The sequence below is a fragment of the Cervus elaphus genome, chromosome 10 (assembly GCF_910594005.1).
Source record: "Cervus elaphus chromosome 10, mCerEla1.1, whole genome shotgun sequence".
Classification (NCBI taxonomy): domain Eukaryota; kingdom Metazoa; phylum Chordata; class Mammalia; order Artiodactyla; family Cervidae; genus Cervus; species Cervus elaphus.
In genome coordinates, this window is record NC_057824.1 from 50,888,483 (window position 1) to 50,912,518 (window position 24,036).

The window sequence follows — 24,036 nt, forward strand, 5'->3', positions numbered from 1 at the left end:
GCCGGGGGGTGAGGAACCTACTCTATTCTTCCCAAAGGCGGTAATTCATGGGCCACACAAGGAATGAAGTGAAGGCCCATGACGAGTGAAGGTCCATGGTCACAGCATTCAACCAGCAACCGTGCACACACACTCGGCCTCGGCCCAACCGCCTCAAGGCAAACTCAGTATCCGCTGGTGAAGTGCACCAGCCTGACCACAGAGCACCATGGGAAGTTCTCAAGCGAACACTTGATTCCCAAAGCCTCACTCGTGCAACCTGCAAACGCTACTGTGCACGAGCCAAGACCCAAGTTAATTTCAGACATCCCACTGCCGTAGCGTTTCATGAATTTAGCAGCAAAGGGTCACGGTGGCAACTGGGTCCAGTCTCACATTCTCACCAGCTTTTAGTAGATTCTTTTGCAAAAAGATCATGAAAACACCACTGACTGGCAATAGGGATTTCTGCAGAACCACCGCGACATGTGAGTTTTCAATGTGACATATTCTGCTCCTCACTGAAATCAATTAACGTGGCAAAGCTAAGTGATTCCACAGTGAAGTTGCCTTAATAAGTTCACTAGTAAAAATGAATGCAATCATGAAAAATGAAAGCAGGGAAATAACCTTATTTCGATGAATCCAACACACACACACACCCCTCCCACACTGTATGTGGTTCATGACATCACCTTATTTCAATGAACCCATCACACACACACACACCTCCCTCCTATGCTGTGCGTGGATCATGATGTCACCTTATTTCAACGAACCCAACTTATTTCAATCAACCCAACCACGCTGTGCGTGGTTTGTGATGTCACCTTGGTAATGAACACACTGGTGATGCTCTCGGGGTTATCGCCTTCTGGATTGGGAGGTCCTAGGAGCTGCTCTCCTTCTCCCTTCTCAAAGCTGTATAAGAAAGCAGGATTCAAGATATGCTGCAGAACCTACAAAAAAATTTTAAAATGAAGGAGAGGGAAAACAAAGCCAGGCCCGCTCGCTCTCACTAGGCAGAACCAGCGCAGTCCTGCTGCAGCATCCGGTCAGAACTCAGTCAGGGTGCAGCGAGCAATCTTGTCTGCTTCCAGTGGCAACTGCAAAGGCAGGTCAACAACTTGAGGAAAAGAGACAGCAGACTCGGTCACTCTTCTCACCTCAGACAAGTTGTTTTATAAAAACAAAGGAACTAACACACCACTCGTCAGCACAGGTTCACAGCTGGACCTGCCTCATGTTTCTCAACAATGAAACTTCCTTCCTAAACAGCCCAGACTGCTCCTCCAATGTCAGGAAAGACACAGCAGACCATGAGCAGAGCGCCCTGGCTCCCGAGAAAACGAGCTCAAGCATCGTGGCTTCTCCTGCAGCAACAGAGGGACCCACCTTGGCTTTCAGCTCATCTCCGAAGTTGGGGTCATTGAAGTCCACAAAGCGAAAAAACAGGGCCCGTTTCTGGGCGATGTTGTAGTTTTTGGGAATCTCCTCCTCCATGTACTCCTTCAGGAAGGTCATGTTGCAGAGGAAGCGACCGGTGAAGGCCCGGAGCAGCTGGAACAGCAACTCGATGTCTCCGTAATTCTTCCTGCGTGTTCGAAGGAGAGGGCACGTGACACCACAGCCAATCCGTCACTGCCGAGGACGTCGACCTGCCCCCCAGCCGCTCAGAGCCACAGCCCGCGCTCTACAGGCCGTGCCCACACACTCAGAGACCGCCGTGACACACGGCACAGGAAGAGCCCACGGGGCCCCGGGCCCCGGGTGCACCCACTTGCAGTAATTCAGCAGACAGTAGGCCAGCAGCTTGGGCTCCTTCCAGTTGGTGGCCGCCATGTTCTCCTTCCGGTGTCTTTCTTGAAAGGTTTCACTGACCCACACGCGCCTCAGCTGGCTCACCAGGGAGTGTTGACTGGCCAGCCAGGAGTCCTCGTTTTTAACGATGATACTGATGATCTGTCAGAGAGGAGACAGTGAGGACACCGGCAGGACGCCCCCTGCGTCCCAACGGCACGCTCGGGGCACCAGCCGTGTGGGGAGCCGCGCTACCTTGACGGCCTGGAACTGCAGGTCCAGCCGCAGGGTGCTGGTGCTTGGCGAGCCGGGGCGCACCGCCGTCTGGGTGCCGCCGGGCAGCAGCAGTGTGATGAACCGGTTGGGGTTGGCCGCCAGCACGTCTCGAAGAGGTCTAGCATCTTTGTGTTTTAAGAAACTCTGGAAACAAAACAAAGAGCTGCTTTAGGCTAATCAAAACCCACAAACTATTTTAGATGATATAAACTCTAAGGTTCTTCCTAAATCTCTTGAAGTAGACTAAAAAAATAAAAAGACTACAAAAGTACTCTCTTTAGAAAGTGCTTTTTAGACACTTGGTTTTCATAATCTGAGCAGCTCATTCGTCCATTACGATCAAAGTCCTGCAAAGAAGGATTCCCGGACCTGAGCTTTTCTCAGTAGGACGCGACAATGTTTCTAATGCTCAAGTTATATCAGAGAAAAATAAAACCTCAACAGTGAACTAAAAATTTCAGACTGTCAAGCCACACCCCAGCCCGGCTCCCACCATGAACATGCGGCTCCACTGGGGGTCGTTCAGCGTCGCCTCCATCATGAACAGCTCCACCGTCTGCGAGGGGTGGCGCGTCAGGAACTTGATCAGAGGTTCTCTGAAGGGACTGCCAGCCTGGAAGACACGTGGTGAAACCTGCACCTTCCGGGGCTCTGAGGCGTCTCTGCTCCAGTGACCGCCCACGGCTCCGTGTGCACCTTCTCCCCTCGTGAGTGCAGTGCACGCCCCGTAAGCCAGCATGAACACCCCACACCTTCCCCTGCTAGATTAACCCAGCTGAAACATGACCCTGAAAACACTGCCTGTCGAAGACGGAGGAAGAACGAGACGAGCCCGAGCTTGGTCTTTACCTCGATCAACATGGCCCGTTCGGTCTTCATCACGACCTCTAGCAAAGGCTTGACCAGAGTCTGGGGCGCAGCTGGGATCAGATGAAAAAGGTTTATGATGGCAGAGCAGATTTTCATCTCCTAATGGAGAAAGCCAGAAGTTAGAAAACAGGCCAATTCATCGCGCCAGCCAGAGGCATCAACGTCACCACAGACCCTGCTAGGCTCTACTACGTTCGCAAGGCTCGTCAGCAGAAGCAGAGTTAACATGGAAAAAGCCACAACTCGCCAACCTCAGCTTCCAGCTGTGGCCGGAGGAAACGACCTGCCCTGGGCTCTCAGCGGAGGGCGGGGTCACAGCTGGTGACACTGCCACGTCCGCGTGCCCGCACACTGACCAGGGTCGGGAGTGACCTCTCGGGCCGCCGAGGTGAGCCCCCCCCCCGGGGGGGGGGTCATGCCCGTGACCTGAGCGTTAGGGGTCCCCGACGTGGCCGTGACCTCATGGGGTCTCCCCAGTGCAGCAAGTTCTGAGGGCACAGACTTCTGCTGCCCCTAAAGCTCAGCCACAAAGTCCTCAAAACATACGGGAAGTCTTTACCCCGGAAATTAACTATCAGCGGAAATAAGTGACTGACTGTGGGACTAAGAATTTGTCAAGCAGGCCTGGAAACAAAGCTGACAAACTGCTCCCCGGAACCACGTGAAAAGTGGACTGCTCGGTGACCAGTCCCCGTCACCCCGACTCTGCATTCTCGGCGTCAGTTCCCACGGTTTTGGGTCCGCCATTCGGGCCACGGGGGCGGAAGACGCCCTGATGTCCCTCGTGGGTGGGGGGCCGGGTACCCAGACCCCACTGCGGTAAAACGGGGATGGTCAGCGCCGGTCAGGGACACCGGGTCCCGGCGGCAGAGGAGAGCGCTCAGAACGCCTCTTTAAGCCAAGAGGCCAAACGTGAGGGGTCAGAGAAGCATCAGCTCACCTCACCCCCGGCCTCCCCTGGGGTGCCGGTCTCCAGTGTTTCTGAGTTTGGGGGCAGGATAAGTTAGTTCGATCCTCAAGTTCGAATAACCTTCTAAAAATGGCACTTTCCTCTCCAAGGCGTTGGTTTTCAAAGCCCTGTCACGGAACCACTGCTGGCCCTGGCGTCGCCGCCGAGAGGGGCGGCAGGAATGACAGGCGTTACCACCCCCGTTTTACAGAAGAGGCGGCGCGGGGCTGCGCCGCCTTCCCCAGCCACCAGAGGGCGCTGTGCGCGGGAGACACACACGGGGGATTGGGTGTGGGCAGGGCCGTGTGAGGCAGCTGCTCAGCCAGTCGTGGGCAAGAAGGAACTAAGCCTCCCAATTTCTAACAGGCCTCCTGCATTCTTTGCAGTGTCTCAAGAGGTTGTTAGATGTGTGAGATCATACAAACGGCATGAGAGCAAAAACCCGAGGGAATCAGAAAAATTGAGATGTGGCGATTCTAGCGTATGGGAAACAGAAGAACTTAGAAACTGGCTTAAAAAGGTCCTCACGGGAAACATGCGTGGCCCCCGGACAGTTCACGGCAACGGTGGTACTGATACAGGTCCGCCACAGACAGACAAGTACGCTCACTGCACTCAGGCACAACACACTCCGTCCACCACAGAACCACAAGTCACGGCAAAACCAAGGACGAGGACAACCCCTCCTGCACCTCCACTGGTTCTCACCTCTACCCCTTCCACGGCAGGCTGAACCAAAACAAAAATTACAGCATGAAAAAAGGCAACGCAAAGGTAAACAGAACAAAAAAGAAAGGAAAATAATACACTGTTCTTCACAGTGCAAGTCATAAACTGACTGTTAATAGGTTGTTCTCACCTCAAACTGACAGAATGGAGACAAGGAGCATCTCCCGCACTCTGAAATGCTCTCCTGAGGATGGGGAGGAAAATCATCTTTTTTCTATTTATGTTATTTACACAGAACTTCCCGCACACTCAAAAACACAGTCAGGGTTATTGGGGGAAACAAGACAGTGAAGACACAATTGTCAAGAAAGCACACAATAGTTAACAGATGCACAACAGCAAAACAGACACCTTCCACCCTTCAGATGTCAAAACGTCTCTTCTGATGGCGTCATGGGGAGTGTACTCTTCCCTAAATTTAACAAACAAAGGGCTTTGGAATTCTTGTCCGGGGAAGAAACTGTAAGACTTTGCTGTAAGCAAATACATTTAAAAAAATTGTTCTGTTTAGAATCAGTAATTCAAGATTTTCTGTGAGGGCTAAGACATTTTAAGCTGAAGCTGGAAAAGAACCAGGGAGCTTAATCCCCATCAATTAGGCATGTCTCAGGCCTGCACGCTCAGAAGAACCCACAGGCCACGACACCACCCACTGGATGGACATCTGGGTTATCCTGTAAAGTGAAGCTGTGTGCATGTGCACGTGTGTGTAACAGGTGGTCACGAGCTCTCCCCTGTAAGTTCAACGCCAAACAGGTAAACCTTCCTAATGTGGTAAACCTTCCTAAAGATAATGCAAAGCTCGGATCATCAGGGGTAAAGGTGTCATGGGGAGTGATTATTTTTATTCAACTTCTAGCACATCATCAGTTACAGTTTCTCAACTGGGCAATGTTACTTGGGAATCCAACCAAATAAACTGCTCCTCAGTCTGTGGCGCATCCACTGAAAGCCCTCAGGGTCAAGAGCAGACAGGAAGCTCGGCTCTGGGCTGACGCCAGAAACCACAGCCACTCTGCCTGGGACCGCAGACACCGCGGCCCCCGAGTGCACAGCCTGAGTCCCTCAGCAGCGAGACGCTCTCGGGAACACGCTCACTGCTGAGCGAACTCCCAGTGCCCATGCCCCACTCCTTGTGCAACTGACCCCCACACCATGTAAGCTTCACTGAAAGTCTGTGGGATCTTTCTGATCTAATGGAAGTTGTTCATCTACCTGCTAGGGCTTTAACGTTTATTCTAAAATTGCCTAATGTTTCAGAGAATTAACAGTTAACAGTAAACACAAGTATAAAATTTAGAGCAAAAACGCCTAACAGATGACAGCTGGGGAAGAGAAGTAGAGAGGCACTAGCGCCTGCTCCCAAGCGCTTCGGTTTTTCAAATACACTCCGCTTGTCCCCCATGAGGATTTCCTGATTTTCTTCCCCGATACATATAAATAACAAACCTTCAAAGAGGTCATGGATGGTTTAACACGCCTAAAGAAAGTTTAAAATCCTGGTTCAGTTTTGCTTGTTGGCTGTTTAGAAGCAGCAGGAAACAAGACTCACATAAAAAGAACACCTTGACATAGAATGGTTAACACAAAGCATAATAAAGCCAAAATAAATAAAATGCAAGCTGGGATGAAACACAGCATCCAACGAATTGGCACAGGAGCACGGAACGCCACGTTAATGAGGCCTCTGCAGAGCTCGGGGAGCCCCTCATCGGGGTACTGCTGCAGTTCCACGGGGCGGAACAGGAGCTTGTGGAAGACACAGCCCACTGAGAGGACAGACATCAACTTAAAAGATATTTTAAAAGAGTATTAACATCTGCGAGTAAGATTATAGTCAAAACAGCAAGAAGCATTCATTTGTAACAGACAAAGTAAGTTTTAGCGACCCACGTCGGATCCTTTAAATGATTTAACTAGAGTGGTTTTCCCTCCAAACTGTAAAAAAGAAGACATGTTTTTAAGTACGGGCCATCTGGCCTTTGGGCAAACAACTGGGGTGGGGGATTCAGACCTAGAGAACACCTGTGCCAGGGTTCACGTGACGCTTTATCACGTTCTCCTCGGTGCTTTATGAAGGCCTAAGACCTCTGCTCAGCTTGTGAGGCAATGAGGGCGGAAAGCAGTGGAAACAGCAGCTGAGCACTGCACCCCCGTGCAAACGACAGCTGCCAAGAACCGTCCAGAAAGCACACTTTATTCACTTTAAAGAAAAGCTAGTAAAGGTGAAATACTAACATGCCCAGCCTCCCAGGATTCTCATCAACAAAAACATCGTGTTAACGTGAACAAAAGGGAAATTTTTTTAAAGAAACACAAAAAGGAATGTTCAATGATTAAGAGAAATAAAAGCCAAAATGTAATGCTAACAAAATATGTGTAACAGGTTACATGGACTAGAGTCACACACAACTAAACCTCTGACCGGGATTTAATTAAGAGCATGGCTCCGACGTTCGCATCACTAACGGCAGTGCCCGGTGGCGGGGCTGCCCCCGGAAACAAACGAGTCACTCACATTTCCGTCGCTCCTCTGGCCCCCTTTGTGGGTGAGGACCACCACTTCCATCCACTTTCGCAGATGTTGCTGTTGGAAAAAAACACATCCTTAGACATTTTTTCTTGACAACGGGAGCATCTCAGTTCCAAAATAGGTGAAAACCCATAGGTGATCAATTCCCAACTTACTCAACGTGAGAACAGCAGTGTTTCTAATTACTGAAATAGCGCGGCCAAATGAGTGATGAGAGTAACTGACGTTTGCTTATGTTCTATAAACAGGAAGGCTGAATTCACCCTGACACAGCAGGAAACGTCCTGCAACCGGTCACTCCAACAAGAGTTACTCGGTGCCGCGGCGGTCCCCCGAGCCTGCCCAGAGCCCGCAGCCAGGCGAGGCGTCGGGGCAGAGACGTGACCAAACAGACAGCAACCCTACCCTGTGGAGCTCCGGTTCACAGCAGGGGAAACGGGGTAAAACTCAGGCACCTGCCGCGTGACAGGAGCTGGAACCAGCGACGGGAGGGCCCCGCAGAGGCGGCCAGGCCAGAACAGGGAAGCAGAGGGAAGAGCGTTCCAGGTCGTATGCGTATAGACCGGTAGGTACATATCTGTATCATACATGGAAGCTTAAAGGGAAGGGGCCTTGCAATTTGGAGAATTCACTTACATTACACTCTACTATTAGGGCATCACTTAAAAATTTTAGGACCAATCAATTCCCAGGTAGGTATTTGGGCCATGGTTCATTTCTTTGGTATCTACAGACAGGAATAAACCAGCATGTGAGGCTTAAAAGCTGCATAAAAAACATGCGTGTTTGCAGTAACATACTGCAAAATCGTAAAGTTAAATTATTTATAAGTGTTTATTTACAGAATGCAAAACACAGTTAATAGCTGAAACTCTCCATCTGTTTACTCCTCAGGTTTAAACACTGTTTAAACAGATCTTTTTTTTGTATTTCCTTGCTAACTGTAAAAACTCAAAAGGATTTCTAAAGCCCTTACAAGTTCTTCACTACATCACTGTTGACAAAGGTCAAAGATTGGGAACAATCAAGATGGCCACCAGCAGGGAAAGATGCGGTACAGTCTGGCACGTCCCCGCCATGAAACACTGTGTGGCCATAAGACAAGGATGAAGAGGTGCTTCGCATACCCGTCTGAATGACGGGGCAGTAAATGTAAAAAGAAAGAAGAATGGATGGATCCCACTTCCCTCTGTGGGAAGTAATCAAAGAGACGTATGTCCCATGACAAACGGGAACCACCTCTAGAAGGACACACAGGAGACTGTTCCCACTGGCTGTCTCCCGGAGAGAAGCTGGGAGGCTGGAGGGTGGGGATGGGAGGGAGGCTGCTCACAGGACACCCTCCACACCTTCTGAGCTGTAAGTCATGTGAGTGTAATTCACTTTTTAAAAAAGTTTGATCTTTCAGGTTCATCATACACGTCTGGCTTACCATCATCTGATCACAAAATTTATCATTGAAGGAGTTTGGGAAGAGCCTGGTCACCGAGGTCAGACGATTGACGACGTTGAGCGTCAGGCTCCGATAGTCCCCCAGCATCATCAGCAGCGGGCGCATGTGAGTGTGGATCTGGTCTACCTCTATGGTGGCGCCTTCTAAAAACTATTAACAGAGAAAGGTTACAGGGGAAAAAGGTACCAGAGTACACCTCACACTACCCGGAACTCACAGTCAAGTCTAGCAGCAAGTTTCTGCTTTGCTCGGGAAAATGCAGCATTAACCACATATATCCTAGAAGTTTATGATGAAATGAGGAGGACTGGGCATTCCTGTTTAATTTTTCAAGGGTTCAGGATGGCTATGAAATAGAAACGCTATGACACTCCGGGGTGGGATGAACCACACAGGCAGGCTCCCGAGATACAGACAAGGTCAGCAGGATGAGCTCAGTGTGGAACTCCCACCTGCCCAGCCCCACTCACCTTTCTCATGCAGGCTTCTCCGGCCTCCTGGAGCTCGCTGTTGGTTGAATTCAGGGCTTTGAAGAGCGCAGCAATGATCTTCTCTCTGGACTGAGGAAGATAATTGCAGGCTGCAAGCGCATCTTTAGAGAGAGAAATCAACATTATTTTCATTATTTACCTGAAAAACGTACAGCAACGTCCTGGTCTGAAGGCTTTACCAACCAACAAACACATAGGTCATTAGACTTCTTTCCTAATAACCCGGCTTCATGAAAGACAAAAGAATGCATGGGCTTCTACACAGGGTCACTATTACCTATAACTATGATCTAAGAAGGTAACAGCCTGCCAGAAAGCCCACGGTCAATCTTATTGTCCAGATAAATGGAGGCGTGAAAAGGAAAACAATATGAAAACAAGGGTGAGGGGGGTCCCCAACGACACCCCGCCCCCGAGATGTCTCACAGGTGAGGGCACGGCAGACCCATGGGCGCACGCACGCTGTGTTAACACTGAGGGCTGAGCCTCAGGCTCTGTGATGAAGAAACGGACACACAGCTCAGTGTCTCTCCATCATCCGTGCCCCAGCATGCGGGGAGGGGGGGATCAAAGGCTTTGAAACACAAATATTCTCAGGACAAGGACATACTGGAGCCTGTATATTACAGGTTAGTTAAGCAGTAATGTTCCAGCTCACGTGAAATGCGTGAGGGATGCCCCAAAGAGAGGAGCCCCAACAGGAGGGGTGAGAAGACCCCCTGCGTCCCCCCTCACCCTGGCCTGCCGTGTCTTGAGCTCTGCCTCTCAGCTCCTCTACCTCTAATTCAAGGAGGATTCTGGCAATATTTCATTAAGTCTTAAGTGTATCAAAGTCAACAAGAGACAAAGTTAACCACTGGGATTTACCAAAGAGGAGGAAATGACTGGTTCTAAGTATGAAGGCAAGTAGTGTATTTTCCTAAATTATGTACAATTCCTGTGCTAAACAATGATGACTGACATCCTTAATGAAAGCCTGGAGACAGCAGGAGTCTCAAATGCTCCTAAATCATTAAAAAGTCTAAAAAGATCTAAATACTTTGATTCAGATGAAAATGGCAAGATGTGAGTGGTGTGATGACACTCTTAAACCAGGAAATTAAGAGACACACCTTAGAGAAATGTTCAGTTCCCTCAAGAGCTACAAAGAGTTTACAACACAGTAAAGTCCAGTTTATTAGAGAGTAAAATAATTACTTAAATCCTAGCAATCTATACAGTCCAATGACATCTCACTATGCAGCCTAATAAACACACCAACAACTTTTTTAAATTTACCCTTAGAAACCACAGAGAGTCAGAAAAGTCAGACAACAAAAAAGGCCGTCGTCCCCCCCACTTCCATGCCCACTAACTTGTTTCAGATTTACGTGAACTTACTTAGGGCTGCGATCCGTAGAGGCACAAGCGATGGCAGGCTTTTGTAACAGGGCAGCTTTGTTAAAGCCGAATCTTCAGCCTCGCACAAGTTCAAGAGCTGCAAGAGACAGAATGACCTAACACGGCCTGCTCTCACCGAGAAGACCTTGCAAGTAACAGGACGCGACCATCAGCCACACACAACACGATTAACCAACTAACCCAAATCCCGAAGCACTTCAGTATCAAAATGTCACTGGACTTCCTTATTCTAAAGCAAAACTCAGTCAACCTCTGTGAAATAAATTCTTTGGCAGTCTCTCACGGGCTCTGATACCATCCTGTTTTTTCTTTACGCAGAGGATCACTCTATCTAAATGCAAATTCCATTTTTGGGGGACAATGCCTTGCTCACAGACGTTTCCCAGTGCCTTGGGCCAAGGCCCAAGAAATAAACACGCTGTAATTCAAGTGTTTGAGCAGTAATATTTTTTCTCTCTTTTCAAGCACACAGAAGCATAAGAAGGAAGTACTTTATTGGAAATACTATATAACGCAGATACTCCAGCAGCTAGTCTTCCAGACATTTCGCCAAACTAGTACACATTTATATATCTACTGCCTAAAATACTACATATGGTGTTCTATTACTACTTTCCCCTTCTACTGACATCCTGGACAACTTACATAAGGGCTATAACCAAGGTATTAAAAAAAAAAAAATCAAAGCTAGAACACACGATCAATGACCTCATGTCCAAGTAAAAACAAGGGACTTAAAGAATCAAGAGGCAAGTTTTTTCATAGCTGGAAATTCAGACTTGGTGTGGACAAGGAAGGAACTTGCTTCCTTATGACTTCTGGCTCAGTTTAGTCTGACAATGCCTCCAGAATAAGTCACATCTTGTAACCATTTCAAATTAGGCTAATCAACAGCCCATTATTGAGTCTAAGTTAATATCTATGATTTGACTGCATCTGTAGTTGAGCTCCTATTCAGCACTGTCTAGTACCAGCCCACACTGTAATACTGACAGTGACAAATACGTGGAAGGTACCATCCATCACTGCCTGTTATCTTGGGGTCAAGGGGCAAGTCAAGTCCAGCAGACAAAGCGAGAGCCCAGCAGGGCGGCGCCGTGGTGAGGGGCCAGGTCTAACGCGCTGCGGCGGCTCCAGCCTGAGCTCTCCAGCTCACCTGCTCTGGGCTCCGGGTGCCTAACAAACCCTAAGGCCCGGGTCTGGCACCTTCGGAAGGAGAGTGCTCAGGGTCTGTACCTCACGTGGTACTGCCGGAGCCAGGTACGGGCGCTCACGTGAAGGCAGCTCTCAGCAGGGCGTGGCACACTCAAGTCTCATAAACTCAATAAACTGGGGGCCTGCTGACATGTGCGACAGAGGAGGATGGCAGAGTCTTGGCTCTAAAACGCACTTCAAGGTCCTAAAGAGCAAGCTCCCTGCAAAGGCAAACAGCGCTCCAAGGACTCAGCAGCCCCCACCTCCCTGGGCATCTCAGACACATGCCTGCCTCCCCCATCTCAGATGTAACACACCTGCGCAGGGGGCTGAGCCAGGCGACGGCCGGCTCCCTGCGGCCACTGCCCCCGCCTCCGCTGGACGCTGCCTGACCCGTCTTCGTCACAGACAGGCTGCCAGACACACGTGGGCGACCCCACCCAGGCCGGGCCCCTACCTCTGTGTAGAACACTTTGTGCTCCACCACGTTGAGGTCCATCGTGAAGAGCCGGGGCTGCAGCGTGGTGCAGAACGTGTTCCCCTCCATCAGGCCGATCTGGGCGTTGGCGGGCTGGTGTCGCAGCAGGTGCTTCTTAGGGGGGACCATGTCCTGGAGGACCTGGGGGAGGCATGGAGGAGGCACCGCTGACCGGCCGCCCCTCAAAAAGCAAACACCTCTCACTGCAAGACCCTAAGCCAGTTAGCAACCTAAAAACCGTAACTAAGATCAGGTAATCCTAGACATCCCTCAGTTAGGAAAGGGAGGAGCTACTTCAAACGCTGACGCTGGGTCATGGAGAGAGACGCAGTCAGACACATTCCACTCCTCGGGGTCCAGAGCAACTGCTCTTACAACAGCAAAAACCAAAACAAGGATGAGACCAGGCCATGCTCATCAGGCCCAGAAAACCAGCCTCTGCCCCTGACAGTCACCAACACAGGCGTTAATATAAGGACGTTGCCATCTGCAAACCTGAGATCAGAATGAGCACGTGTAACAGCACTTAGCTCACTAGATACAAAACGACAAGTTCCGTGTCATGAACACCCACAGCTGACGGAGGAAAAAGCCTGCAGATGCTGCGCCTGGGACGGCGCCTCACCTCCTTGTGCGGCTCCATGATCACGGTCACACTCTTCCCGGTGACCTGGGCCAGCACCTGCAGAGAGTGCATGGCCTGCTTCCGCACGGTGGAGTTCGGGGACGTGACCTCCCGCACCAGGTCGTGGGTCACGTGGTGGAAGGACTTCTCCTGGGCCGCCACGATCTCCTCCGCCCTCTCTTCATCCTTGAGGGGTGTCGCACACCTCATCAGAAGCTGCTCCAGGGTGGTCTTGGCCATGGCGACCGCCCCGTTGGAAACCTGCAGGCCAGGGACTCCTTAGTACCAAAGACGGGCGCTGCTGCATCCAGCACCCACATCAGCCCGCCCGCCTGCCCCAAACGCGGCCACTGCGGGCCCATGCCCCTCACACACCAGCTAAGGCGTCAAGACTGCCTCGTGTCGTCCTCAAGGTACTCCGGTAGCTAACCCTGCTGCTTAGAGATCAGCTGTTTGTCATTCAGGAAGAAAATACGTATGTAGACTTGATCCTCATGTTTACCAAACAAATTTAAACAGGCGATGCCCGCCATCTTCTACTTGTTTGTGCTACATCCACACAAAGGTTCATAAAGAATGTGGCTCCTAAAGGAACTTCTGCGGCATGCATAGTGTTTAACCTGTGGCAGAACTGAGAAGTGGTTTTCCCTTCACGGACCACTGTGTCAAGTCCTTTGGCCAGCGACTGTTTATCAAGACTGACCAGTATTTAGAGTCTCAGAGAAAGTGAACCTGAGGGCCGTGATCTGTCCTTTCATTTAAGATGCTGTAGCGAGATCAGAGGACGAGATGGTCAGCTAGCAACACCAACTCAATGGATGTGAATCTGAGCAAACACCATGAGACAGTAGAGGACGGGGGGCCCTGGCCTGCTGCAGTCCATGGGGGTTACAAAGAGTCGGACACGACTTAGTGACGGAACAGCAACAGCAGTGAAATCTAAGCTTCCTGGAGAGCATGCTTGCAGAACTGTCTCAAACTAACTGTTCCCCAGGCAAGTGACCGTCCTGCACCCATGTGGTCGGGTCTGGGGCCATCCCCCGGCCCCGCCGACCCCTCCCCGCCTACCTCGCCTGTCAGGTCCATCATGACGAAGAGCAGCGCTTTGAGGAAGGTCTGCTGGTTCTGCAGCACCCAGGTGAGGGGCAGGCGCTCCATGAGGAACTTGATGGACACCACGCCGCCCAGCTTCGCGTACCAGGCTTGCTCGTAGCAGCAGGCGCACAGGCGCTCCACGATGTAGGAGAAGAGGGGCAGCTGGCACGCCTGGAAGAGACGCACACCGCTCGCTGTGCCCCCAGGTCCCGGGACTCGGAGAGCGGCTGCCCGCGGGCACAGACGGCCCCACCCAGACTGTACTCCTCACCCGCTCCTTCGAGCCCAGGATGATGCTCGCCACGTCGAAGATCACGGCGAGGGCCACCTCCCCGATCTTGCAGAGCTCCTTCTCCTCGTACGCCATGCAGATGGCGATGGCGTCAATGAGGACCAGGGGGTCCATCCCTTTGGACCCGTTCTCCTCGCTGTGGAACATGGCGGTGCTGGGCTGGCTGCCCCCCTGGTAGCACGGGAGCAGGAAGGGGCCTGGGAGGAGAGCGGACGGCAGGCGGGAGGGCTGGGTTTAGCGCCTCCAACTGCAAACTACCCGTTTCCCTTGAGGTTAGGAATTTAATAAAAGCCAGCCATGGTACTTGACCAACTTCTGTTAAACCACAACTATTTACAAACTAAGTAGTTATAATGTAACTGACTCCCTTACACAGTGTTAACTTTCAGATTTTCTCAATCACAACTCAAGGACAGAGCTGTTTAAAGTGAGAACCATAATCAGGTATCTTCCTTGAAGAGAGTCATTACCCAGGTCAAGAAGCACAACGTGGGCATGACTACGGGTTATGCTGTGGACGCTCCTGACGCACAAATAGGAAAAAGCAAGGGCACCCAGCTATGAACCCCACCTGGCAGGCACCGGCCCGCGGTGCGGTGGGAGTGACCGAGGCGTGCGGGTCTGCAGACCCTGGGAAACAAGCTCAGCGCTCAACTGTACGGCGCCGACTGCTCGGACAGGAAGAGTTTAAAAGGTGGGGTGGGGGCGGGGGCTTCTGCAGCGTTGGGAGAAAGCTACTCGTCCCAGGGTGAGAGGTCTGAGGACACAAAGTGCTACTGGAGAGGTCACGCCCGCTGACCGGCGCTGGGCTGGGAGCGGCTGCAGAACAGACTGAGTGTTCGGGAACAGTGGCTGGCGGTGCAGTGACAGGATTACTGTCTTTTACAAACCGCTAGTCTGCAACGGACTAGAAACTAACAGAATAGGTCCTTCGGCACCCAGAGGCTGGGAACGCCTGGAGCGGAGGGGAGGAGTGGCCAGGCAGGGGAAAGGCACGGATGAGGGTCCAGGAGCAGACGGAGGAGCTGGGGGACCGGAGCAAGCGGTGATGGGACTGGGCCTGGCAAACACCACTGGGGACAGGGGGCACGACCACACACAGTCACCGCTCTACATGCAGAGGGTCCAAAAGTACTCAGCCCCCGAGATGAAAAACAGAGGGCCAAAACATTAAAGCCACTGTATTAGTATTTTATACGTAAAACCAGGTGACAATTTTCAAGTGAATACAGCACCCACTGCTGAAACACCAACTCTCTGCGTCAATGGATTGAGTGGACAACCAGCAAACAGTCCAAAACCAATCAGCCAAATTCAGCTCCTGTGAAACACGAAGTCCCTGAAGACCTCAACCCGGCTCATCTGGGGTCACTTACCACACTGCTGGGCGACCGCCACCATTGTGTAGTGGCGGATCAAGCTGGCCACAAAGGGCAGGGCGCTGGGCCGCAGATCCTTAATGACTGCAGACATGAATGCCCCGGTCAGGGCCTGCTCGAACGTCTTCCGGGCTGGGGTGTCCTGCGCTTTGTAGCGATGTGATATGATGACGTTGGGGATGGTCTTTTCCGTAAAGCTGTGCAACAATTAAATTCACTGTCACCACACTCGAGTCCAGAGCTGACGATCCTACCACAAGGAACTTACGTACAACTGCACGGGCCTGAGTGACTTCTCTGCTTTAATTTCGGCAACACATGGAATCTAACGTGACAAGTTTCACGACGCATGGCTTCAGCCAATGGGTCAAGAGACACCACACGTGCTCTCCCCTAACGTGAGCACAGGCCAACGACTCAGGCAAACCACAGAACGGCAGCACGTTCAACGTGCTGAGAGAAACCACCTCTCAAGCAGCCAAGCTCTTTCCATTGTCTCTAAAGAGAAGCATGGCTGAGCAGACAGCGTGTCCTTCTGACCTGAAAGAACACACTTCCGACATTGAGAGATCTGGAAGGCACACCACCCCTGATGCTCTGAAACAAGACACACAACCCGTCCCCGGGCAGAGCATACTTAGGGTGGGCCAGGAGCTGGTAGAGCGCGTGCTTGTTGTCCTCCAGACTCATCATCGCCACCAGGAAGCACTTGATCACTTCCCACGCCTGCCTCCGGTAGTACGGCTCGGTGTTGGCGCTCTTCAGGCAGTCTAGAGCCGTTTCAATGGCCTGTGGCAAAGAAGCACAGAAACTGGGGTTTGTGCTGCGATCGTGATTCTGAAAAGCCTCTGCTGGAGGCACGAGCAGCACCCAGAAGCAGCTCGAAGCAGGTCTACTCTTGAAGACAGCAGTGGGTCTGCAGACAGGCGAGCAGGTTTCACCAAATGAAGCCTCCAGGGGAGGCAACAGATGTGGCTCAAACTGAAATGTGAAGCGGGGTTTACAGATTTTGTGCTTAAACGGCTGATGGGAAATTCCAGAAATTAAGTGAGCTCAGAAGGACTCTTGTGGTAGATTTGCTGGATTAAACCAGAGTCTGAGTCATCTCAGTTCAAAACTGAGATGACTTTCCTAAGGTTTAACTAATTTCTTCAGAAAGGGTTTACTTCAATTTTTCAGAAAACCTACACAGCTTCATACACGTCTTATCCTATCCTATAGGTGGGCCAGGAAGGCAGGGAAGGAAGAATAACGCACAAAAACACTCTTAAGTCTTTAACGGCTCAGGTGCCAATGTTAAAGGTACTTACACACCTAGAAATCAAAGGCCTAACCTGTACTGAAGTCTCCTCCAGACGCAGTGAGGAGCCAGGGAGGGGCTGACGGGGACAGGCCCACCCTCCAGACGCAGGCAGGGCGTGAGGCCGGCCTCTGGCTACCTCGCCCCCAGCTCTTCTCCTGTGGCCTCTGACCCACTCAGCATCAAGTCATAAACCATGGAGGGGGAACTGTGTTATCAACAGAACCTACAAGCTGATCACCGTCCCCTCCCCACCAAAGGACGGACGGTATGCCAGAAGCAACTGCTGTCTTGTAAGCCCAGGCGCTGAGCCTGGCCCTTCCCCGCCAGCTGCCAGGGCCCTCAGGTGCCACCCGCTGGGAAGGGTCCCAGGAGCAGCATGGGATTCCTGAGGACCAGGGAGGCGTGTCTTCACTATCTGGTTTCTTCCCTGCTTTAGCTGCCTGGGGGAAAAACTACTTCTAAAGGGATCTTTTAGCTCTGCTTAGTCTGTGCAGAGGTCAAGTGAAAATCATCGTTTGCATTCTAATGCCAACCCTGCACTGACAGGGCTAAAACAGAGTCCTAACTTAAGGAAATTACTTAAGATGTGGAACTGGTGGGTTCACAGAACGGTCACTATGGTCATTTTCAAGGTAAAGACAGAATTTTAGTTGTATTTTCTTACAAGGAAACTAGTGACCAGTACTTTGATAAAGGTTGAGATAGGAGCTGAGATTAAAAAGGGCACACGTCTGCGGGGCAGGGCTGGGGGAGTGGAGAGACAATGCGTGTGCCTGAGAAGGTTGGGGGCAGGTGGACGGAGAGAAGACACCAGAAACAGCTCCAGAGAGACGCTACCCACAGTGGGCATCCTTCCTCACAAACGGACGGTGAAGTCTGGCTCAAAACCAAACAAAAAAATCACAGACACTGCTGCTGTGCGTCCACTTCCCACACGGAGAGCGGAGTTCTAATACACAGGACGGGGCGGGGCGAGCCGGGCTCGGGCAGGGCTGAGTGGTCCCGGCCACAGGGCACGGCCAGGCCCAGGCCTGCAGGGAGCTCAGCGTGCAGCCAGTGTGCGGCTCACCGAGGCGGCTGTCACTCGGACACATGCCAAAGCGTGCGGTAAAACCTTCCCCAAAATGCCCACCATGTTAACGGCTAGCTAAGTAGTCCAAAATGACGTGGTATCAAAAGCTGCAACGCAGGCGGTGAGGGCGAGTCCTGTAATAAAAAGGCAAAGTCGAATGCGACCACACGGACCGTGATAAATACGACCTTGAGTGTGCGAGGCCCAGAGGGGTCAGTGAGGTGAGGGGATCAGATCTCAGTAAGGGTCAGGCAGAAGCGGCTGAGTGCTCTGCAACACGCTGGGCGCCGTCTGCTGGTTTTGACAGAGCTGCCCCTGGAGGGAGCCTGGGAGGAAAGTGGGTACCCAGGAGCGAGGGGTGAGACAGGGACGCCATCAGCCTGGTTCTACATCACCCGTGACGTGACACCCGCTGGGCATAAGAGCGGACAAAGGGCAAGGGTGAGGCTGGCTGGGTGGCACCCCCCGCCCGTCAGGAAGGACGGCCCTGCCCAGGGTGCAGGTCCTCGGGGGCAGTGCCCCCCACTGGCCTCTGGGCATCACAGAAGCCCTCGCCAGTCAAGCTGGGCCCTGGCAAACTTTGTTGCTCTTTGGGTTAAGAAATTCCCGCCCCAAAGGAACTGGCTCTATTTCCATGTTTCTGAACAGAAATTAAATGTTTTAAAATGGAACTTGCAGTCTCTTTTTTAAGACGCTCCCAGAGACACACGCAGTTACCTTCTCCATCGGGAGCTGAAGGGACGCTTTACAGTCAGAAAACTCCACTGTGACGCTGGGGCCCTGAACTTCAGTCACGACGTACAGCAGCTTCTGGGACTCCTTGAGCATCTTCCTGTTGCTGCCGCCGAACTTCCCAAGGACGCGGTAGGCCACGTGCGAGATGCTGTCCGCGGGGTTACGTAAGGTGCGCCACAAAGCCTGCAAGTCAGCGCGCGTCTGTCGGTCTCTGAGCAGACAGGGCGCCCCCACAGTCCCCCAGCCCCGACGCAAAAGCTCTGGGGGGACGACACGGCGAAGACGCCCCTCCCCTCGGCCCCCCAGACACACAGCTCTCGGCTCGGGGGGAACCGGTATTAGTGTTTTGTGTGTCCTTCCAAGAAACTGAATGCCTCGACAGAAAATACACATATAAATGTTCTTCCGTGTTCCTGGAATACAAGAGGTAGCAAGTCGTCAACAGCATAGAGCTCAAAGCAAGGAAACGAAACAGCACACTGCTTGGATGGACACACACAACGGGCCAGGGGAGCAGACAGGAACACACTTGCCGTGAAGTCCTCGACCCTGGATTAGACGGCGTGTCCTCAGGATTATACTGCTATCAGGTTTTATAACTCAAACATGACACACAAATTTCCTTCTATGTTTCAAATCTGCTGTGAGAAAGGATGCTGAGGAGGGCACACTGGGACTGTAACGGGACCGGCATTACAAGAGAAACGAGTTACTGGGCGCCTCGTGCTCACAGTTAGTATAAAGGAGAGAGGCACTCGACTGTTTCAAATAACTGTGATTTTCCCAACTTTTTTCACTGACATCATCATAAACCCTGAAAGCGGCCACAGCTCACTTTTTAAATCTATTTTCTGACACATCCTCTGTAACAAGGCCAGGTATTAAGTGTCTAGCGATCATCAATATAAAATCTTGGAACTCTTCTTTAAGCAAAATTCCAGTTTCTCTTATGTTCCTATCGGCCCACCCAAAACCCAAGCACTGCAGGAGAGGGGCGTCTGCTTGCCTCCAGGGAGGGGGTGGCCTGGGAATGGGGGTCCAGTCTCCCACCCCCGCACAGGGACTCGGCGGGCTGACGGGCCTCTGCCAGCGGTCCAGCAGGCGGGAAGAAGCCAGCCGTGGCCCCAAGCGGTCTCTCCCTCAGCCTGTTCTGCTCACAGACGGGCAGGAGGTCCCCAACCCAGCCCTGCCTCCTCTTCCCACACGGTGCTCACCCAGGCTCACCTTGCAGAACCAACAGTCCTGCTCTCTGGCCAGGCCTCCACAGGACTGGCCTTGGCAGCTCCCACCCAACCTCCCACTGTCTTCTCCCGCCTGGATGGAGCCTGAGACTTAAACTGCGGCGCTGGCAAGCGCATGCAGGTCACTGCTCTGTCCACCGTCCAGAGATCCTGCATCTCAGGAGTGACTACATGCCCATCACAGAAGCTGGCAATCGGACCCTGACTTGGGGCCACACACTCTCCGCTAAACGGGTGGGTGAGCAAGCAACAGGCAGCCTTGACCTCTAACACTCACCAACCGCAGTACAATCCATCACCATCAGCAAAACACGCGGGGACAACCCCACACAGAGCGCTAATGACCACAAAACATAACATGGGTTCAAACCCACCCTCCTTTTCTGCTGTTCCCTCCGGGGGCGGCCAGATGGCTCTCTCTCTCTACAAGCGTGCACCTCCGCACTGTGTAACTCAGGAACCCTCAGACAGAGCGCGCGTCTCCCTGGAAACAGCGGTAGCCATGTAACACCTGCCTTCCCAAGCCATCAACCTCAAGAGAACGCGACGCTGCGGGAGCCCTCCAAAAGGGGAGCGATGCTGCAAAACAAGTATCCACTCGACACTCATGGTGTTTCTCCACACCACTTTGTACACCAGAAGCCTCCCGCAGCCAGGCAAAGGCTCCATCGGCAGCCCAGCTCGCCTCTGGAACCCCTCTGAAACAATCGGCCCGGCGCCCCGGGAAGGAGGCGGGGCCCGGGGCGCCCTCTGCCGGCGGGGACGTGCTCACCTGCATGAGCTCTGCGCGCACCGGCTGGATGTGGTCATACAGGAAGTCGGGCTGCAGGTTGTCCACGCACAGCTCCAGCGTCCGCAGGCCTTGGCTGACCAGCGTCTGGGAGCCGTTGAGCGCCGACACCAGCGGGTCCATGAGCATGGGCAGGTAGGGCAGCAGCGAGCTCAGCCGCACGGGCACCGTGAGACACAGCTCCACGAACAGGTCCTTCATGTGCTGCTTGTGCAGGCCGCTCTGCAGCATGTTGAGCCCTGCGTGGGGACGGCAGCACGCTGAGCCCCGCACGAGGGGGGCGGTACCGCCCAGGGCACCCAGGCGACACACAGAGCCACCGGCCCACTCTCTGTAAACATCCGCCTCAAGACACAACTCCACCCAGAGTTACATTTGCTGCACCCATTCTGTAACTGCACCCAAGGCCTCTTCCGTCTATCGTGTGACAACAGCAGGCTGCATGTAATCAGTTTAGGTTGTGATGAATATTACTTAACATTGACTGAACTAACGTGTAGGACTAGTTAATGCTACACAAGGTATTTAACGTTATGTTCTCCAGTAAATAAGCCCAATCTGGAAAGAAACAGACTCCAACGTGACGTGTTCATCTCAAGTCTGAGGCTTACAAGCTTGCATGTCATTTCAGGTTTCCAGTAAACCATAGCTGATGTTTATGCTTTAAGATAAACAAAAAAATACACTTCTGGATTTTGTAAATGAGAGGAGCCTCCTTCTTACAAACTCAGGGCCCCATACACTCTTCACGAGGCTTCACGAAGGTAACGGAGTCTTTACTGAGGCCCTCTCCTGAAAAACATCAGATGTGGACCTGCCCACAGAACCTGAGAGACGGCTGGGAAGAGAAAAGCAGGTGACAGCGCCCCCTGGACAGGGTGCGTCCCGGGCACCGAGGCTGCAGCAAGACGGCCCGTGAGGCGGGCAGCACACAGCGGCGGCACCAGACTCAGAACCAAAGGGGCAGGGAGACAAGGGAGGGGCCAGGCCCCGCTCCCAGGAGGGAGAGAAGGCGGGCTGGGGAGACTGCAGGCAGGGCCGTGAGACCGACCGGAGCAGAGGGTGCAGGCTGGGGGGGCCTGGAGTCAGGTCAAATACAGACAACACAGCCCGCCTACGGGCCTCCTTAAGCACTTCCGGGGGGACTCAGGGCCACGTTACCTTCAGCACGGGGGAGGGCATGGCAACCCACTCCAGTATGCTCGCCTGGAGAATCCCATGGACAGAGGAGCCTTGTGGGCTACAGGCCGTGGGGTCACAAAGAGTCGGACAGGACTGAGTGACTAACACTACCTTCAAGGTGCTCAAGGGTTTCCCAGGTACCTTCTGGGCACATTACGCCATAAATGGCTTCTCTTGAAAGAATTTATAAAGAAAACACAGAAGAAGATTCAATCCCTTGCCAAAAGCTCACCATTACAAAAAAAAAAAAAAAAAAAAAACCGAAAAAAAATTCCTAGGACAGTGTGTCTACTCAGTTCATACCTGTGAACATTCACTGGACTCAAGATCCCCTTTAGCTATAAGCCTTGAAAGCATTCCTAATCCACAGGAATGAAAGAATCCTGTCTACGCACTTTAGCAAGTAAATAAAAACACAAACATATTTTTATATATTATATATATGGCTTATATCAGCTTTATAACTTGTTTTTTGCCTTCTTGTTCTCTTTCAATCTAGGGATCCCCTGATCTTACTAAACCACTCTCTAAAATTGCTTCCCAAATGCTACAAAAATGTCCTAACTGGGGTTAACGAAGACCTTCCCACTCCCAGTCAATTCTGAGCAGGGAGCCGTACCCACCCCTTTAAAGCTGGAGACACAGAGACAGACACACACACGTCCCCTCACCATGACCAGGTGCAGAGGAGGAACCCCAGCAAACAAGGTCAGCCAAAACTCACGCAAGCACACAAGACTCAACGGCAACCGGATCACTGCTCTGACCTTGCAGGAGGTTGGGGAGGAGAGGCAGGAATTCCTGATACAGGAGATCATGGCTCCCGCCCCCAATGGAGCGGAACAAGGCCCGAAGCAGCAGGAAGTAGTTGTAGGGCTCTTTGGCCGTCTGGGCGAGCTCCATCGAGCTGTTGACAATCTTGTGCAGGTGAGGCTGCAGGATGGAGAAAAAGCAGGTTAACAGGCTCCGAAGGGAGGAGGGTTCACTGCACAAAGGGAGGAATGGAAGGTCATCTTGATGAACTTATTCCAAAAAGAAAAACAAAACAGAATCTTTCCAACTTTCATTTGATCGAAATTAATTTCTCTTAAAATACAGGTAGCTTTCCCCCCAGTTTGGCTGTGAAAGCAGCATTTCCTAGGTTCCTATCTTACCACTAACACGTAGGCAGGCGATGCTGCAGACACTTTGCAGCAGGACCTGGAGGGCCTGCTGGCTCTGCAGCTCTTGTGAACAGTCCCTCCTTCCTAAGACTCAATAATCAAACAAGATGAAAGAAGCTGGTCTCCTAGTAACTATCGAAACACAAACAGCAACCCCAAGGCATAGAAACTTCACTACCGATCACATGCTGCACAGGTAAAGTTGGGAAAAGCCTCAAAAGACGTTCGAGATCTTAATGTTTTAGAAGACTTGATCAAAAACTCTGTTCATGAGTATTTATTTAAGAAACCATTTTATTAGCTTAAAGTTTAATGAACAGCTTAAAATAGGTTAGCTTTTTATCTGGTACTTCAAATCCTAGTTTGACATGCGACAGGTTAAGTTTGATGTGAGGTTTTCTGCAGGCACATTTAAAGTGAACTATTAACTGCAAACTATCAGTATAGTCATTTGTAACTGTATCTGGCATGAATTCTTTCTTTTACAGATAAATCATCTCTATTAATTAGTCCCAAGACAAAGCATTCCATCAAATTATTCTTTGAACATCTCTTGAACAATATTCAGACACCTCATCATTAGACTTGTCTGTTAGGCTTTATTCTCTTTTCTAAGAGTTGGTTGCTGGTTTATACAGTTGTCCCCTTAATACAGGCAAAAACTGAATTATTTGAAGATATTGAACTATGTGGACAAAAAACACAAATATTTTATATCTTTCTGAAAGTTTGTCTTTTTATACCAACTCAGAAGTAACATCAAGGTTGTTGATAACTGGTAACTACGTAACAGAAAAAGTGGAGGAAAATGTCTCACACAAGCACAAATTACTGGTGCTTTATGTCACATTTACTTCAGAAGAAAATGGATCTCCTTAACATTCTCAAACTTCCCCCTACAGGAGAACATCTCTCTTCAGACAGAACTGGTAATACTCAGCTTTCTGCAGAAACTAAAACATCCTGCCATCAGCAGAAGAGAATTTTGATAAGGTTTTTTGTTCCA

General features: G+C 51.5%; 1 protein-coding gene across 9 annotated transcripts in view; it reads right to left on the reverse strand.

Moving 5' to 3' along the window:
• The window catches only part of LOC122701884 (transformation/transcription domain associated protein), an 88,616-nt gene that overhangs the window by 42,703 nt on the left and 21,877 nt on the right, over positions 1-24,036 (reverse strand). For all 9 annotated transcript variants that reach the window (XM_043915302.1, XM_043915300.1, XM_043915298.1 and 6 more), the window contains exons 19-37: positions 22,635-22,800; positions 20,668-20,924; positions 18,637-18,837; positions 16,182-16,333; positions 15,542-15,741; positions 14,145-14,362; positions 13,847-14,044; positions 12,779-13,039; positions 12,133-12,294; positions 10,461-10,557; positions 9,060-9,181; positions 8,569-8,739; positions 7,122-7,190; positions 2,905-3,024; positions 2,549-2,668; positions 2,035-2,199; positions 1,760-1,941; positions 1,375-1,573; positions 810-938 (exon numbers count right to left, since the gene is read on the reverse strand). In XM_043915302.1, the coding sequence (XP_043771237.1) occupies positions 810-938; positions 1,375-1,573; positions 1,760-1,941; positions 2,035-2,199; positions 2,549-2,668; positions 2,905-3,024; positions 7,122-7,190; positions 8,569-8,739; positions 9,060-9,181; positions 10,461-10,557; positions 12,133-12,294; positions 12,779-13,039; positions 13,847-14,044; positions 14,145-14,362; positions 15,542-15,741; positions 16,182-16,333; positions 18,637-18,837; positions 20,668-20,924; positions 22,635-22,800 (3,189 nt within the window). The remainder of the gene's footprint in view (positions 1-809; positions 939-1,374; positions 1,574-1,759; positions 1,942-2,034; positions 2,200-2,548; positions 2,669-2,904; positions 3,025-7,121; positions 7,191-8,568; positions 8,740-9,059; positions 9,182-10,460; positions 10,558-12,132; positions 12,295-12,778; positions 13,040-13,846; positions 14,045-14,144; positions 14,363-15,541; positions 15,742-16,181; positions 16,334-18,636; positions 18,838-20,667; positions 20,925-22,634; positions 22,801-24,036) is intronic.